At 38.6% G+C, this 18,248-nt stretch overlaps 1 protein-coding gene across 2 annotated transcripts in view; it reads left to right on the top strand.

Annotated features, from left to right (window-relative positions):
* COL28A1 (collagen type XXVIII alpha 1 chain) overlaps positions 1-18,248 on the top strand; it is a 151,735-nt gene that overhangs the window by 10,830 nt on the left and 122,657 nt on the right. For both annotated transcript variants that reach the window (XM_059712395.1, XM_059712393.1), the window contains exons 4-8: positions 5,144-5,164; positions 6,917-6,973; positions 8,464-8,517; positions 10,387-10,428; positions 14,113-14,139. In XM_059712395.1, coding sequence (XP_059568378.1) covers positions 5,144-5,164; positions 6,917-6,973; positions 8,464-8,517; positions 10,387-10,428; positions 14,113-14,139 — 201 coding nt within the window. The remainder of the gene's footprint in view (positions 1-5,143; positions 5,165-6,916; positions 6,974-8,463; positions 8,518-10,386; positions 10,429-14,112; positions 14,140-18,248) is intronic.

Genomic DNA, 18,248 nt, shown 5'->3' with positions numbered 1-18,248 from the left:
AAAAATTTGATTTTCTTAAAAAGATTAGTTTTCTTTCGTTTGTTGTAAGACAAATATATCCTTCAGGGACTGAGCATTTCATATGGCTGTTTTGTGTAGGTTGGAAAAAAACCCGAGGATCCATTTCAGAGATTGTTTTTCCCCTTTGTCCCTTCCTCCACTCTTTCTCCCCCAACACTACTCTTCATTTTTTCACGCAGCTGTTTTCCGCATGAAACCCTGAGTTTTTCTTATCTAAATGATAGTTATCATATCTTGAGTACTCTGTGTTGGGCATTGTTCTGAGCACTTCACATATTTTATCTTATTCAATGTTTACAACAATCTTGTGATGTAGAAACTATTATTATCATTTTATCATTGAAAATGTAAGGCCGGGCAAAGACCCCAGAGTCTGCATGCTTAACCCTGTAAAATCTTGTGAGAGGGGAAATAGTAGCTTGGGGTGAATGCTTACTCTGAGCTGCTCTTTTGTGTGGAAGCGGACTGTGCAGGTGCCTGGCTAACTGCCTAGTCCTTCCTGTGCTGTAGTTTAAGGGGTCCTCACCAGGGAACGGAAAACAGAAGGCTCCCGCACGTGCAGGAGAGAGCCCTGAGGTTGTGATAATGACTTGCCTGTGGCTGACTGTAGAAGATGCAGGACAGGCTCCTTGTTTGGCCAGATGTGAAGGCTGGGGAGGCTCATATTCCAACAGACACATCCTCACCAAGAGCTCCTGCCCAACCAGGCACACGGCTCTTGGCAGCAGACTCCATGTGATACTGTTTGCTCGTTTCTGGGGAAACTAAAATTTGACCAAGCTTTCTAATGACTCTGCTCTTCCTGAGCATCCTGGGATTTCAGCCTGTTTGTTCAGATGGAAGCTCTGTGAACAAGCCACTTCTTAGAAGGAGAGGCCTCTTTCCAAACACTTCCAGAATCCGAAGGGCTTATCAGGCTCTTCAAAGAAAGATATACCAAGTTCCAATGTTTCCAATTGCCACTTCTAGGAAGCAGAACTTGTCTTTTCATCAGACCATTGGCAACATTCCTCATCTAATCTATTTCTATTACATCATTAGTTGAATTTTTAAACTTTTTATTTGGAAATAATTATGTAGTTGACTTTTACAAATAAATTAACTAGGTATAATTTCTGTACAAAACTGCATTTACTTGAAGTACACAATGCCATGAGTTTCGATAGATGTACATAACCGGGAAACCACCAACACAAGTAGGATATCGGACATTTCCAGCACCCCCAAAGTTTCCTCATGCATCTTTGCAATATATTCTTCCCTCATCCTTGAGCTACTACTGACACTGACTTCTCACTCTAGGTTAGTGTACACATTCTAGAAGTTTACATAAATAAACTCATTCAGTGTGTACCCTTTTGGTAGCAGGCTTCTTATTCCCAGCATAATGATTTAAAAATTCATCTGGGTTGGTTTTTGTATAAGCACGTTATTCCTTTTTATTGCAGAGTAGACTTTAGTTGAATTTATGGACATGAGTGTCCACTATGAGTAGATTTTGCAGGAGCCAAGAAAATTCAGGAAATCATTGTACATTCTTAACAGATCTAGTAGAAAATGTCATGTAAGAACCCCATGAAAACATTTCAGTTCTGAATCACCCAAGAAAGGTCAATGATTTTTTAAATTGAAATTATTTTTATTGCTGTTTTATTATGATTTACATAACAGTATCGAAACCTAAGGGACTCAACCCGATCTCCTGGATATATTACTTGGTCCTTTAGAAGAGAAAGAAAGATGTGGAGATTAAAAAAAATTATTTACTCTATCATCTTTGATGTTAAATTTTCAAAAAGTCTTTATGGGAATAAAGCTTGTGACACATTGGTCTCTTTCTCTGAAGATTAAGAAAACCCCCAGTTTAGTGTATCCCTTCTTTACACACCAGAAAGAGATCAACTTGATAATTGTTCTGTCATTTTTAGAATTCTATGCTTTATTAATTTATTAATTATAGTCCATTTCCCAGTTTTTGAAGGCTTCCTCTCTTTAGAGCCTTATTTCTGTTCTCTGTTTAAAGTTTTGCATTTGCTAAAGCCACAAATAGTTCTTGTCATAGAGTTTGTAATCCTTGCGACTAAGTTCTTTATTTTCGTCCTATTTGGTGTTGTGTTATAACTTCTGCAGCTTCCTCACATTTCCTCTCTCCCCTTCTCATAGCAATGATGCCATAGTCATTCACAAAACTGGCAATTCCATTCTAGCCTTCTCCTTAACACATACATGCCATCACAAAACTCTGACTTCATTAATACTTTTGCTCTAGTGAGGGCCTTTATCTATTTCCCCTTTTCATTTAAATTACAGTACCCACATAGACCAGTGGTCGGCAAACTGCGGCTCTCGAGCCACATGCGGCTCTTTAGCCCCTTGAGTGTGGCTCTTCCACAAAATACCACGTGCGGGCGCGCATGTACAGTGCTATTGAAACTTCATGGCCTATGAGCAGAAGTCGGTATTTTGTGGAAGAGCCAAAGAGCCAAAGAGCCGCATGTGGCTCGAGAGCTGCAGTTTGCCAACCACTGATAGACCTTAATTGACCTTCCCTCTGGCTTTAACCATGTTCTCCACACAGCCCACCACTCCGCCTCAGTGAAAGCTCCCACTACGCCCCAAGGCCTCCAGCTCTGCCCTGTGGGCTTCTCTGTCCACTCTTTTTAAAATGTCCTTCCTCACTGCTTCTTTTGTCTTATTGCCCACACTAGTCTTTATGACTTTTTCCTCATAAACTTTGACATATAGAACAGCATTTCATCAAAGAGTTGGTCCTTTGCATTCCTCCCTTCAAAATTATCCAGAAAATCCACCGATTCCAAGAATCTATCTTGTTACCGTGCCCCCCCCCATGACCCCCCCAATCCAGGATCTCCTTCCCACGCTGCTTGCCCTGAGCTATCTGTTCTCTGTCACTGGGGCTTAAGACTATAAGTGCCCTTAGGGATGGAGCTTTGTCCATTGTTTGGAATTGTTTGAAACAGTCCTATCTATTGTGCAGTTTTGGGTCCACTTTTGTTTCCATAGAAATATAAATCCCAACAAACACAAAATCAAATGAGTTCCCAAAATACTTAGTTGTATTGTTATGGTTTTCATCCTCATAGCACACATTTTTAGATAGTAATATGGCACAGCGGAAATTAAATTTTCAAAGGAAGAGCTAGAAAAGTGTAAAATTACACATCAGGCACAGTAGCACCTAAATTCATGAGTTTAAAATTGAGAAGAACATTGCTTATTATAAAGTGACAAAACTTTAAATTTTTATTTATTTCACTAGTTCTCAAATATTACAATTTGACTTGTATTTCTTTTCCTTCTCTCTCTCCCAGAGGAAATCAAGCTTATGACATGTTTTAGATATTTTCATAATTTGGATCACATTGCATTTTCATTCAATGTTTTTGAAAAAAACTTCTATGTTGAAATATGGAGATCCAGGACATTCATTTTAGCTGCTGAATAGTATTTCATTTATTAATCCATTCCCCGAATGATGCATATTTTAATTATTTCCAATTTTTCACTATTAAAACCAGTGTATGTTTAAATGTGTAAGAATTTCTCTAGGGTATGTCTAGAAAAGTTGTCAGGACAACAGGTGGAAACAAGGACTTGTCCTGGGCAGCCTAGAGGTAAACCAGGCACATCTTTAGCTTTCTAGACACAGTCGAAAGTTCCTGAAAGGGGGAATGCCATTTTACACTGAGACTGTAATTGTTTCTAAGTTCCCATTTCTCCACATGACCTGCTGGGTCTTACAGGTACATCTTTAAGACATTGTCTGCTTTCAGCCTGGATTGACACAGGCTAGTATTTTAAAATCATTGGGTTGAGAAGGGATTGAGAAAGGGGAGAAAGAAGTCCACAGGTGAAATCCTGAATTTTGTATGGATCTGTGGAAAGAAATTTACGGCTTCCAAGACCATAAAATGGTCAAACTTTCTCATTTTATATATGTTGGAAATGACCTGGAAGACTTATATGACTTGCCCAAGGCCACATGAATAGCTAATGGTGGGAACAGAATGAAAACCCTGATGCCACTTAATGCCCTACCTAATTTTTCTTTCCATTAAGTTGAGCCACTTAAAGCATTTTGCTGTGTCTTCCCTTTATACTATTAGTTTGTATGGAAATAAAAATAAAGTAAAAACAAAAGTATAGGGATGTGGAGTCCTCCATAAAAGTACAACTCTGACATATCTTTAACTTCCTCATTACATCCTTCATTTTTAATATTTTGCAACAAATATTCTAGTGCTTTTGCTTTCGTTTTCTATTTTATCATATGTATGTTATCCCTTCTGATTCAGTCAGAAGGCATTAATTTGATACATAATACCTACCTTAAGAAAGCAACAATTCTATCTGTAAACATAGGTTAATTTTCCCCCAGGGTTTGACTTCAGACATGGCCTTCAGTGCACTTGTTAGATAATACCCTAATTTTTCTAAAATTAGGAATTTAAAGTAATTTTGAAAAATATTCTGGCTAACTAGTGTCTGTGTGGGTAAGTGTGACGTAACACTGAACTTAGGTGGCTCAGCCCAAATGTGCGACCCTGGACAAGTCACAACGCTGCAGACCAAGTTTCCTCATTACAAAATGAGAGGTTCAACATGATTGACTTCTAAGGCTCACTCATTAATATTTCATGAAGTCATAACCCTATAACTACTGTTTTAATACTTCCAAACAAATGCATATATGTATAAGGATGGAAAAATAAGAGAAAATACACAATTATATATTCTGCCTAAGTCTTTGTAACTAAAAGTAAGAAATTTCTCATTATGACTGATTAAACTTGTAGCCAAATTAAGCTTTCAGCCAGATCATAGAGATGATAAAGGAAATCAAAGATAAGCATAGGGTGCAATGGGATGGTCTTAGATAACAAAATAGCTTTAATGTTAGTTCTCTTCATGTCTCTTATTGTTATGTGGCTCAGAGTACTCCTTGGGTGGTTGGTAGGGTTTATTGCTTTCACAAGGTTACAAAGGCTGAATTGCTATTCTTTGTAGAAATTGCATATCCCATAGGGAATAATTAAGACTAATGAGAAGTTGGAAGCAGAACCATGAATTGAGTTAATGTTTCATTCTTTTTCCCTCCTAGGACATCTTGTTTGAAAAGAAGGTAAGAACCACTTTCTTTGAATTACTCCAAAAGCTCACATTATCAAATCAGCATTATAATTCACATTTGGAGATAGGTGTGGCTATAAAATGCTTAGCTATATTTAAAAAGAGCCACTCTATTTCTAGGCCACCATCTAATTTCTTTCAGGCCACCGTATCCACTGCAGGTTGGAAAATAAGAGAAAAAAAATTAATGTGATTTTAGAGATTGATTTTAGAAATTCATGATAACCAAATGACATAGTTTTTGCTTAGTTTGATATGAATTTTTTTATTCTAAGCATGTCGCTGACACCAACTACTCGGGGTATGGGGTGGGGGAGTCCTTCATTTTGGGAGGTGTGCCTGTAATGGGCAGGGTCAGGGAGAGCGTTCCTGGTTCCTGGCTAAGAGACAGAGTGCAGAGTTGCCCCCTGCTGCCTGCTGATTGACTTTAAGCTCATTTTTCCTGACAGTGGCAGAGGAAGCTGGCCCATATTGGTTGGATAGTAAATTACTTAGCACAGAGATGACCATCAGCTTTCTGAGGACTCCTGTGCTGAACATGTGTTTCTTAACATTAAAAAGTTTGGAACGTCTGAACTTTGTTCAATAAACTGCTTATTTAACATCAGAAAATTTGCATGTAATCCTATATAATAAAGAGCTAATATGCTAATTAGACCGAACAGCAGAACAACTATCCGGACAATCTTCTGGACACAGCCAAGGGCCGGCTGAGGCAGGCAGGGCTGTGAGGGCTGGCTGAACCCCTTGCTCAAATTTTGTGCATCCAGCCTCTAGTATTGCATAAAATAACAGGAGCCAACCAAACCTTGTAGACCATATTTCACTGAATTATACGTGTTCAGATAAACCATTTTTATGTGCCATTAAGATAAGAAAACACTCTGGTAATTAAACTATGATATAGTGCCTTCTTAATTATGATTTTTCATTTTATACTTATGCAAAGAGTCCTTTTAGATTTATTTAGATATAGATTTTTAGATCCTGTATTGCTTTTGTACATACATATATGAAAATATATAAGCAAGATAAATTGGTTATTTCTAAAATTTCTTTACATTCAGAGTCTAAATCTGCTGAATCACTTTTTGTCTGGGAGTCATTGATGTACTAGTTTTTCTATAAAATACTGGTGTCTGTTCCGTCAAAAGCACTGGTGATCCAGCATTTCTTGTGTGCTGCAGTAGTGCTTCTGGAGTTTTCTTCCATTTCGTTCTGTAAGTTGAAGTGCTAATGCAGAAAATAGCAATTTCATCATGACTGAGATCTCTCTGACTTCAGAGATGCTATCATGAGGAAAAATGTGCATCTTAGAATTGATTAAATATGGTTTAAGTCAAATGTTTTCCTTTGCGGAGTAAAGGACTCTGATATTTATATATTATTGAGCTCTGATGTGTTATATAATAGAGAAACAGCAGAAATTCCAAGAGTCCACTGAAAATGTTTATCCTTCCCCTTTTTAAACTAGCAACTAGATGTCATATATATATATATATATGAAGAGATAGGTGGTCTCTTCAATTTAACCAAGGCAATGTTTAATAATACTTTAGCTTATTCAATTATGTTCTTATGAGGTCTGAATTTTCCTTGAAGAATTTATTAGGAAGAGCAAAATCTCCACAAACTTGCAAGATAAAATTCCTTCAAGGGAGAGTTTCATTTAGTAATGTACTGAATGAGATTTGAAATGCTCTGTTTCACTATGTGTTAATATTGTATTTCATTAATGATTCAGTGTGAAACCAAGATTTGTAAATGTGAGAAGGGCGATCCAGGCGAACCAGGCCTTCCGGTGAGTATATTTCTCCTTTGAGCTTAGGGTCAAGTCAGGAAGTCCTAGCAATGATCACTCTACTCACACTTGAAAATACCAGGATTATTCTGTGCTGTTGAAAAGCAGTTGCGTGCAAAAAGCAGCAAAAAAGGAAATGTTTTTTCTCTCTCTTTTGTTCCTAAAAGGATACCTTCTGTCCTTAGGAATAAGCCTGGGGTTTTACTGACCTGAACTAAGGTTTAAAGTGATTAAATTGTTCCCCCAAAGGTTATTTCAGCATCACTTCTTATGTGGCAATTGGGGCCAGAATTTCTCAATACTGAAGTGAAAATATAAAAAGATCACTCAGTGCTTTAGGCAGAGCTTTGTTTGTTCCACCTGGAAACAAGCGACACAGACCTCTTTGTCTTTACACTCATCTAAGAGCAATGCCGCATGGCCTTGTATGGAGGAAGCCGAGGTCAGGGAGCCTTGGGGATTAGCGTGAATTCTGTGACATGGAATAGCATTATGATGACTGGAGATGCTGAACATTTCTCTAATAGCTGATCATCCGATAGCATCTATGCTTCCTTTTCAGTATTTCCTTTATTTGATTCCAAACCTTAATGTTCAGAAGCACAGTGGAGATATTTCACAAAAGTGCATGGGTAAAATGTTTGAACTGACACTTGTATTTGGGGATGGGAAGGGAAATGCGTGCTGTGAACTTCTTAGCCTATGACACATGTTACCTTGAGACCTAAGCTTATACGTTGAAAATTTGCATGTAATCCTATATAATAGGATTCTTCCCAATCAAGGCATTAGAAAGTGGGGATGTTTGTCTTTTTTACTTCAAAATACAAAGTTTGATACATTACATGATAATGTGACGGCCAGTAGAAGCTGATTTTAGCCAAAGCAAAGGCTTAAATTTCCCTTCCTATAAAGTCTTGGTTTATACTTATTACACCAAGGGATTACCAGTGGAAGGTTTACTTGTGATATTCAATTATGTTTTAGAATGAACAGTAGCAACACTTGCCATAACTGAGCTAACCTGACAATTTCAGTCAATGAATATTGTTAGAAGAGATAGTCCCATGTTGTAGTAAGGATAAAGAACTGTGTCATGTAACATTCATTGGGTGCCCCCAGAACCAGTTCTCAGAAAAGTGAGCTTTTTGATGGTTTGAGAATAAGAAGATGAAGCACCTTTCTGGAATAAGATTTGGAGAATTCTCTTCTTCCGTCTTTGGAGATTGTCTTTTGGATAGGATATCAAGGAGAGAGAGACATTATCCTTTTTTGGATAATCTAGCGAACCAGCCTATTCAAGACAGTGCAGCTTTCCTGGTATATAGGAAAGGAGAGAATAGAGTTGACTCTCTTCTTGGTAGGTCAAGTATTTGTTTTTTACAATCTTCCCTCATTTTATGGGACAAAGCTGATCAGAAATTATTGTAAGGTTTAAGAAACTAACAGGATGGCTGTTCAATATAATCTTTTTTCCTGTTTGCCTTTAGGGTACCCATGGAAACCCGGGTATCAAAGGTGAGCGAGGACCAAAAGGAAACCCGGTAAATGAATGAACAGCTTTCCTTTAAATCAGTGTGTCTTCTTCTAACTTTATTTCTAGAACAAAAATTAAGAAAAATTAAGAGCATTGCAGTATATGTCAATGCCAAAAATCTGATGATTTCTGTGAAAAATACAAAATGTTCATTTCCTACATTAGCTATCTGGTTTTTGTTAGCTTGCATTTACAAATTCTGAGTAACAAATGGCCGTTTTAGTCAAAACATCTAGGAAACCTTGGAACCCAACAAATAGAAGCTTGTAATTAAATAGTGATGTCCCATATTAATGAGTACAATGTCCATGAATTATTAAGACATGTTCCAAGTCAGACTGACATAGACACTTATGTTTTTATAGATTCACTTTGTAGATAACTGATCTATAATAATAATAGAAAAAACACCAGATTTTCTTTCACACTTCAAGCATTTTCTCAAATCTTTTCTTTGTGTACCCATCAAAAAATTATAGATTAATTATTTTTAATGATCTGTTCTGATCATTGTTGGGATGATGGTGTTCTGACTTTTAGAGTGACTGAAGGTATCACAAAACAGAGATTAGTAGATATAACTATGTGAAAATTTAAGGATAAATTATGCATAATGAACATAATGATTAAAATAAAAAGGAAAACATATATGGAAATATTTTTACCAAATACAATGGACATTGGGTTAATTTCTGTAGTACATAAAGACAATGACATGAATAAGAAAATATCAAGCTTCTAATAATTAATTGGTCAAAGGACACAAATAATTTCCAAGAGAGGAAATAAAACCAGTAAATAAAGAAATAGAAAAACATTTGATTTTACTATATAAGTGAATGAAATTTAAAATAGAGATACTGAGATACCATTTAATACAAATAATTCACACTGTAGACACTTTGGCATTCAGGGTTGTTGGGTTATATTTTGAGGCAGGGAAGAGATCAATTTTCTAGTTCACATAATTTGGTTTAGTCTGCGTTTCAAATTTTTAAAAAAATTTCTTTTTTTATAACAGTTAACACAGCAGTATTAAAATCATAATAACTAGTGATAGCAATATAGTGGTGAAACTAGTTTGCTCTTCATTGCAAAGGTAATGTGGCACATTGTGGAAAGCAATTAGGCACTACATAAGAGGCATTGAATATTAAAATATTTAACCCGATGACTTATTTCTGAGAATATACTTAGGGAGATAATGAAAAATATAATAAGTTAAATGCATGAAAGTATTTTTGTCAATTGCATGTTTGTCAAAGAAAGGGAATGTAAAGCATCTTTGTAATCACACACACACACACACACACACACACACACACACACACCCCTACACTCACCTTACTAGCATATGGGTTCAAATTGCCATTATGTCTTCTTTGTGTTTTGTTTTGTTAAATACCTGTTATAAGTCTATATTCACATTTCATTTATTTGGCTTGTAATTTTGTGCCACAATATATATTTTCCTAAGTCTTGCTGAAATCAAGCAATCACTCTTTAGGACATTTTGGAAAACATTCCAAAGCCCCTTGGAGAAAAGCCAGAGTGGCTGGCTCCTAGTGGGTACAATGCTATATTTGAGAACAATGGCTGTGTTGTTAAACTGGGATGCAAGACTTGGCCTTAGCTGTGAAAATGTACCTGGACTCTGCACCCTCTACATCTGGCTTCACTTTAAAGGGCTAAAGTTATCTGAGCTGCTCTTTTCTTCCCTAGATTGCATGGTGAAAATGTCAATGGGAAAGGCCAAAGAACTTTCCCCCCACTGGCTTGTCTTGCTAATCTGGGAATTCTGAATAACGCATTTTATCGAGCAATCAGTCCCTCTGCATGGCTGTGGAATTCTGACTGAGTTTTTTGTTTGTCACAGGGTGATGCTAAAAAAGGGGAACCTGGAGAAAGAGGCCCAGGGGTATGTACACAACTGGATTCCTTCCTAAGGAAGTAATCCCAGAGTGCTAAGATTCTGTAACTGACCATTTTGACCCCTGGAATGCAAGTGCAAAAATGATTTATATGTACGGGTACTAGTGATGTCTCACACAAGCAATCAGACAGATGATGAGAGGAGTGGTCAACCACATTTCATTCCCTGATACTAAATTGGACACCTGTGAAAGGCTCAAATAAGAAAAATATTTTGCTTTACTTCTTGTATTGTTTTTTCAATAAAGAGAAAATTAAAATTCTGGAACTATCATGAAAGATAATTACAGAAAAATGTTTCATTAGCATTTGGGTTAGAATTGCAATAGTGTAGTAAATAGCAGAGAAGTATACAGTGAACAAAAGGAGGCCATGATAATTCTCTCCTCTCCGTGTCTCCTTGGGTGAAAGCCCAGAGGTTTTAAAAACTGCTTTCTTCATTTTTTTAAATTAACTTTATGAAAGAATCTGATTGATGGACAGTTTAGAAATTTCAATGGAAATCCATTCAGAAATTTCTGTTAGTTATTCAGGAAACATTTCTCAATTATCTTCCTTATATAAAGCATGCTTACTAAGTGAAAATAAAATTAAGACAAAGCACTTATATTTTTGAAATATTTATTATATCAGAGGAGAGATAAGATTTAAAATAGCTACTACATGAAGCAGAGTGTCAAAATATTGTGAAAATTGCATGCACAAAGTATTATGGGAATTCAGAAATTGGAGTTGGCAGGGCAGATTTTATGGGATGACCCCCAAAGGGTATAGTATTGTGACAGGAAAAGACAGAATAGGAAGGTGGAAGGGACAGGCATTCCATGAGCAGCAGCCAGAGGGAAGGCAGTGTATTGGGAAATGGTGAGATAGGGTGCCTGAAGAGTGGGTGCTCTATGCCGGTTGTAAGGTCTCGGCTTTGCTAGGTGATGGGCACTTCCCCTGAGATTTTAGATGAGGCATATGACCCAAGACTGTGTATTTGGAAGATTAGTCTGGCATGGCTCTAAAAGAGAAATTTAAGTGGGAATAAGCAGAAGGAAGAAGCACTTAGAAGGTTTGTTGCTACAGCCTATATGAGAAATAACAGGGAACTGGCTAGAGCTGCTCTGGAGGATATGAAAGCCACCAGCCGCCTGTGTTTACTGAGCAGCTGAAACATGGCCAGCCTGAATTGTGGCATGCTTTAGAAATAAAGTACACACCAAGTTTGGATGACTTAGTATCCCCAAAATAGATGTAAATGACCTCATTGATATTCTTTATACGATTATATGCGGAAATGACAGAGTTTTGGACCTATTGGGATAAATAAAATATATTATTAAAAATTAATTTCACCCGTTCATTGTTGTTTTTTTTTGTGGCTATCACTAAATTAAAAATGACATATGGGGCTCCCATTTGGAGCTCCCATTCTATTGCACAGAACTGGGCTACAATGATGACAAAGTAGAAAGGAAGAGGACATTGTGAGAACCATGAAAGGAAAGAAATGCTAGAATGTGGGGAGTGACTCTAACTCATATATTCAGCAAATATTTATTGAGCACCTTCTATGTGCTGGGCCCTCTTTTAGGTGCTGGAGATACAGGAGTGAGCAAGACAGACAGTCCCTGCTGCACAAAGTGTCCTAGCAGGGGGAGGCAATAAATAGGCAAACGAATGAAAAGAATTTCAGTCAGTGAGAAGTGCTATGGGAATATGAAACAAGGGATGTTCTGGGCAGAAAGAGCAGCAGAGACAAAGGCTCTGAGGTGGGAACAATCTGGGCCGACTCAGGAAATGGAAAGAAGCCAGACTTGATGAAGCAGGTGGGAGGCGAAGCTACAGAGGCAGGCAGAGGCTAGATCACATAGCGCCTTGTTGGCCTGGGTCAGGAGAGTGGATATAAAATAGTGCAGTGGAAGCTGTTGGATAATTTTAACTGGTTGGATTGAAGGAATGTAAGGGGGGAGTAGAAAGAATAGATGATTATAAAATTTTGATACTGTGTGATTTGAAATATGATGATACCATGAATAGAAATAGGAAAGTCAAAAACAAGTTTGGCAGAGACCCACAAGTGCAGTTTTGGATATTTTAAAACTAATAATTAAGATGCCATGAAAAGCCTGGACAGCGTGGATCAGTGGTTGAGCATCTACCTATGAACCAGGAGGTTAGGGTTTGATTCCTGGTCAAGGCACTTGCCCAGGTTGTGGGCTTGATCCCCAGTTGGGGGCGTGCAGGAGGCAGCTGATCAATGATTCTCTCTCGTCATTGTTATTTCTATCCATCTTTCCCTCTCCCTTCATCTCTGAAATTTAAAAAAAAAATGCCATGAAAGGAAGTAAGTAAGGAAGAAAACTGATAGCAACCAAATAATAAAATGAACCAGAGATTTCAGAAAGAAAAAAAACCGAAACTGTATTGGTTCCTTCTAAAATGCAGTCTTAATTCTTTTAACATAAAGTAATGACAGAATTTGAACTATGGTTGTATGATGTAAGCGGTGGAAAGCACCCCAAGTTCCCTAAGATCAGAAGTCTAGCTTTTTTAGTGCTGCTAGTACGAATTGTTTTAATAAAGACCCTAATTTAACTGTTTATACATGAGCCTTCATTTTAAGCACCATCCTAAAAATTAAGCCACTTATGTGAATTAATATTCCCCAAAATGAATTAAATTGCAGCAATGATATCTTGGATTAGTCCCACTTTTATCTTCTATCTCTCAGTGACCACTCATTTGACCGAGAAGCATTCTTTCCTCCTTGAAGTTTTCCTTTTTCCTTTTGTAACGAAGTCACACACAGAACAGAATGTTGTAGGCTGACTTACATGTAACTGCAAGAATAGTTTTCTATGCCCCTGGTTTCTACAGCCCACTTAAAATCGGCCTTACAAGTCCATTCTCATACTTGAAAACTACAGTTGTATGAAGAAGACAGGAAATCCTTTATGGAAAAGACTTGCTGTTGTGTAAAGTTGGTAACTCCCAGTCCCTTTTTTATTCGCCACTGTATTACTTCAGGAGCTTATGGGCAGTGACATATGGAGAGGGCTGTGCAGGGTTCCCAAGAGGAGCACAGGAGCCCCTTATTTAGCATGAGATAAAACTTAGTAAATCAAAGCGCACTGTCTCATTAGGGTAGAAAAAGGAACCATTCATTTCCTTGATGTTTATATTCTAGACTGAATGTGAAACAGGGACCATAAAGAATATAAACATTTATGCACATTTTGAAGGACATTCATTATTCCAGCTCGTTCTCAAAGCCAATTTCTCTACCAGTCCCTGTGGAAAATTCTCAGTTGTGATTGCTCATAGTTCGTTTAAAAGTCAATGTAACAATTTGAAAGGACCCTTGCAGGTCTTCATTTGTACAATGAGTTTCAGTGTCTAGTCTCATCTTCAGTTTCAGGCCAAAGGGCAAGAATTTGGGTTTGAAAAAATACCTGGAACTGAGAGTAAATGTAATACATGGAAAATTAGTTTCTCTTCTCCTTAGTAAATGCACAGTCCCTAAGTGCAAAGAGAAATAGCCTAGGTCTATACGGTTTTATTTTCCAAGACTTTACAGAGGTGTTTTATTGTATGTTATAAATGAAAAACATAAAGTACTTCCTCTAACTATGCCTTCTAATATCATATTTCACTTTTTCTTTTCTTTTTTTTTTTAAATTAGGGAATTCCTGGGTACAAGGGTGAGAAGGTAAGTTTGTAACAGCAAATAGACGAGATTCCAGAAACATCACTGCATTGATGTACTGAATAAAACTTCCTTTCCTTTATTTTTGTAAGTCGGGATTTCCTAACTCGCAAATACAGTCTTAACTATGTTGACACAAAAACCTATATAATAAAAGGCTAATGTGCAAATCGACCTAACAGTGGAATGACGGGTTGCTATGATGCGTACTGACCACCAGGGGGCAGACGCTCAACGCAGGAGCTGCCCCCTGGTGGCTCAGGCAGAAGTTGGGCTCACGGCTGCTGAGTGTAGCAGTGGTGGTGGGAGCCTTTCCCACCTCCAGGGCAGCACTAAGGATGTCTGACTGCCAGCTTGTTTATTTCTTTTGAATCAGTCTGTTAACTTCTTTTGAACTAGTTTGATCAGTTCCCTAACCTGTAATTTGCAAATAATCTACCAACCCATTCCTTTCATGTGTTTGTCACTCCCCCCCCCCCCCAGACATCCCCCAAGGGTTCCCAGACTGTGAGAGGGCACCGGCCGGGCTGAGGGACCTCCCCCCCAGCTTCCCAGTGCATGAATTTCGTGTACCGGGCCTCTAGTAATAATACAACTTAAGATCTGGGTGTGTATTGTAAGGGGTGGGAGGTGCCTGAGATTGTATGTAGTCTCTCTGAGCTCTGCAGACATGAACAGAGAACCCCAATTTAACAGCCATGCAGCACAGGTATCCAGATGAAAAGTGTCCGTGTACAAACGGATGCAGAAATACTGCAATTAGTTTCCTTTGCTGCTTAACTTCCTATAAAGCCTAGGCACCTAGCTCTCCTATAGGAGAAAGATGATTTATGTTTGTTAAGCAGTGAAGAAACACGGACTTTGGTTAGGCGTCTGGGTAGAGACTGTAGCAGGGAGTGAATTTGACAAACAAACACAGGAAAGGAATGGGTTGGTAGATTATTTGCAAATTACAGGTTAGGGAACTGATCAAACTAGTTCAAAATAAGTTAACAGGCTGATTCAAAAGAAATAAACAAGTTGGACTGGGGCTCAGGAACCTTTGAGAGTGTTTATTGGTTCATTAATAAGTCTGCTACTGGTCTATTATTATACCTGTACAGAATCTGAACACATCCTTACCATCCATTCCATCCTACAGGTGGTACAACCCTCAGATCTGGGCAAGCGGCCTGCACTTCAGAGGCCCTGCTTAAAGAAAACTAACTCGCAGAAGTAATGTAACTGTGCCCCGACTCCTAACCCTCAGAGCCAGGATTTGCAGGGCGAGAGGCCTTTGCCCCCATGGCCTAGGCCCTAGGTCATGCTTTGGTAACCAAGACCCCAAAAGTCCTTGCAAAGTGGTCAGAGCTGTTTGCTAGAATAGGAGGGAGCCTGGGAGGCAGCTTTGTGCTATGTGGGCACCTTCGTGTACACACACTTTCAGCATCTTTTGCTGCGGAAGGAACTGGACGTGGGAAGAGAAGTGGGGCTAGGCTTAGGCTGGGGCTGTACTCCTGCATGGACCTCTTGAGGAACCCCCAAATTCTATGATTTAAAATGTCTTTTGAAGGCCTATTTGTCAAGAAAGGAAGCTAGAACATGACTAGTTTATTAGCTTGATTTATAACTTCCAACTATTTAGATACATCGTATGTGGGCCTCTGCTTGTCCTCATCCCTGAGCTCTGCAAATATTAGGGGTAAACCTTCATACAGGAAAAGAAATATATCCCCAGGGACTGGAAACGTGAGGCCTAAAAGAGGAAGAGTGTAAGAAATGCCGTGATTCTGCCCTTAGCCATAAGAACCTGGAAACTCAACCTCTTGGAGTGTCTATTTCATCATCTAAATGGAACTGGACTAATCCAGGTCTCCCTAATTTTCAGACACTCAAACGAAACAATGGATGTGATAATAAATTGTTTGCTTTTTGCTGGTCTGTAAGTGTAAGGTGCTATCAGGAAGAGACAGGAAATAAATGATAATGTGGGAAAGTTTAAAAAGTTCCATGATTACAAAATTGTCCCATATGTAGTTGTGAAAAATTATGATTTACACAACAAGCTAACTATCAACACCAGGAAGATTATGTATATTATATAAGACAATATTCATTTAAACTTCTGGGGAATTATAGAGTCACTGGAGGAGTTCGCATTTGGAAAATATAAGCTGTCAGAGCACAGCGACCCTGACCCACGGACATTCAAACCAGAATTTCAGCAGGAGCAGTGGCATCAGAAGCCAGAGGCTGGGAACAGAGCTAATCTGTTTGCAGCTTTCTGAAGCACTTTCTCTCTGGAACTGTGTCATGTGGCCATTCCACGGGGACTAATGATCCCACCAAAAACGAAAATGCCTTTGCAAAGGCAAATAACATGAGTACAATATTTTAATTGATGGAAATCTGCACCCCTCCCCCAACAAATGCTGTTCCCCAGGACCCTATAGCGAACAAATCTGTCTGGACTAATGGAATGTGAATTCTGGCCAAAATACTTTGGAGTGTATTTATGGTACTTTTCTGTTTGGTATTTTGCTGGTTGACTCATTTTATTCCCATCCAACATTATTAAATTAATTGCCTTCTAATAGATTCTTCAAGAGTGATTTTCCATTTGCATTCAGAAGTAAATGTCCGACTTGTCCTAAGAGAGGGCTCAGTTTTTCCTGGGTCAGTTTGACTCACACGATGTAGAGAGAGAATAGATTGCTTTTGAACAGAGGCATAGCTGGACCTAAGAATCGTGCCTTCCTCTTTCCTACTCCAGTGCCAGCACTACCCCAGGCAGCACCCTAGGCAGAAGGGTGGAGTAAGTGGGAAGGAACCTACAGACCGTGGCAGTGAGCTTTGTTCAGCTTTCGGTGGCTAATGGAGAACATGGACCTGAGGGTCTGACGGACTCAGCTTGTGGTCATGGAGAAGTTCCTTAATCTCTCTGAGCCTCATTTTCCTTATCTGTGAATGGAGACATATCTCCCTGGCAAGGCTGGTGTGGGGATTAACAACAATATAAAGGCTTTGGCACATACTGTGCATCCATAGTTGCTGGTTACCCTTCTTGGAGCAGCCACTGTTCAAAGTGTGGTGGGCAGGCTGGCTGTCAATTTGTGAACTTTTTGTGGCTATTTTGTGGAAAGATGAAGTTTCCACCAAAATATAAATCCAACAGACCACTAAGTACACTGTTTAGTTCAGCTGACATTTATTTTTCATAGCAAGACTTCCCTGATGAAGGAAGCAGGGCACTGAAGTCCATGTTAGTGCACGTCCCTTATGTCATTGTGCAGTGGCACTTTGAATAGCACACTTAGAGCAGCACATAGGAAACAAAGCAGCAGCAGAAGCAGAAACTAGTAGGGAGAGCACTGGACTAGGAGTCATGGGCTAGCATGTGTATTCAAGTACATCTCCAATTGAGTTGCCTTATCTTAAAAATATGAATTGGTCTGCGGCTCAGAATATATACATATATGAAAGCTCTTTGAAATGCTAACTTTAGTTGTTATCCCAATAGACTCTTGCATTTTGGTTCAACTATTAGAAGTCTTAGAAGTCCTGAGCAAGTTACTTAACCTTTTTGAATCACAAAATTTCATACTGTAAAATTGGGCTAAAAATATCTACCTCAGACAGTTGGTGTCAGATGAATTAAAGCTAATTTCTAAAATACCATTAATAATAAACTGTGAAACATAATTTATATGTTAGTTTTTTCATTGATATTCTAGGAAAGGCAGGACAGTGGAGAATGATGATGGAAAATGCATAGCGTGCTGGCCACCTTGCCCCGCTCTCTCGCTCTCAGAGCAGACCTTGCTCATCCATCATGGCTCCTTTCCCTACCAAGTCATGACATGGTCTCAGGACTCTTCCCTCACACTCTCTGGGCAAAAGCTACTACTCGATCAAAGTTGGTACTGAGCATGGTGCTATGGAAATACAGCCCTGAGTCTGGGTAGACCTGGATTCTGATCTTGATTCTTCTTCCTGGCTCTATGATGGAGAGAAGTTATCTCACTGAGATAAGTTTCCTCATCTATAAAATGAGAATTCTAAAACTGATCTCATTGGCCTATACTGTGGATTCAGTTAAGTCACACATGCAAAGGGCATATAATATATGGTAG

The sequence above is a fragment of the Myotis daubentonii genome, chromosome 10, assembly GCF_963259705.1.
Source record: "Myotis daubentonii chromosome 10, mMyoDau2.1, whole genome shotgun sequence".
NCBI lineage: Eukaryota > Metazoa > Chordata > Mammalia > Chiroptera > Vespertilionidae > Myotis > Myotis daubentonii.
The sequence above is the reverse complement of the archived record's forward strand: the minus strand, read 5'-3'. Positions and strand labels throughout refer to the sequence as shown.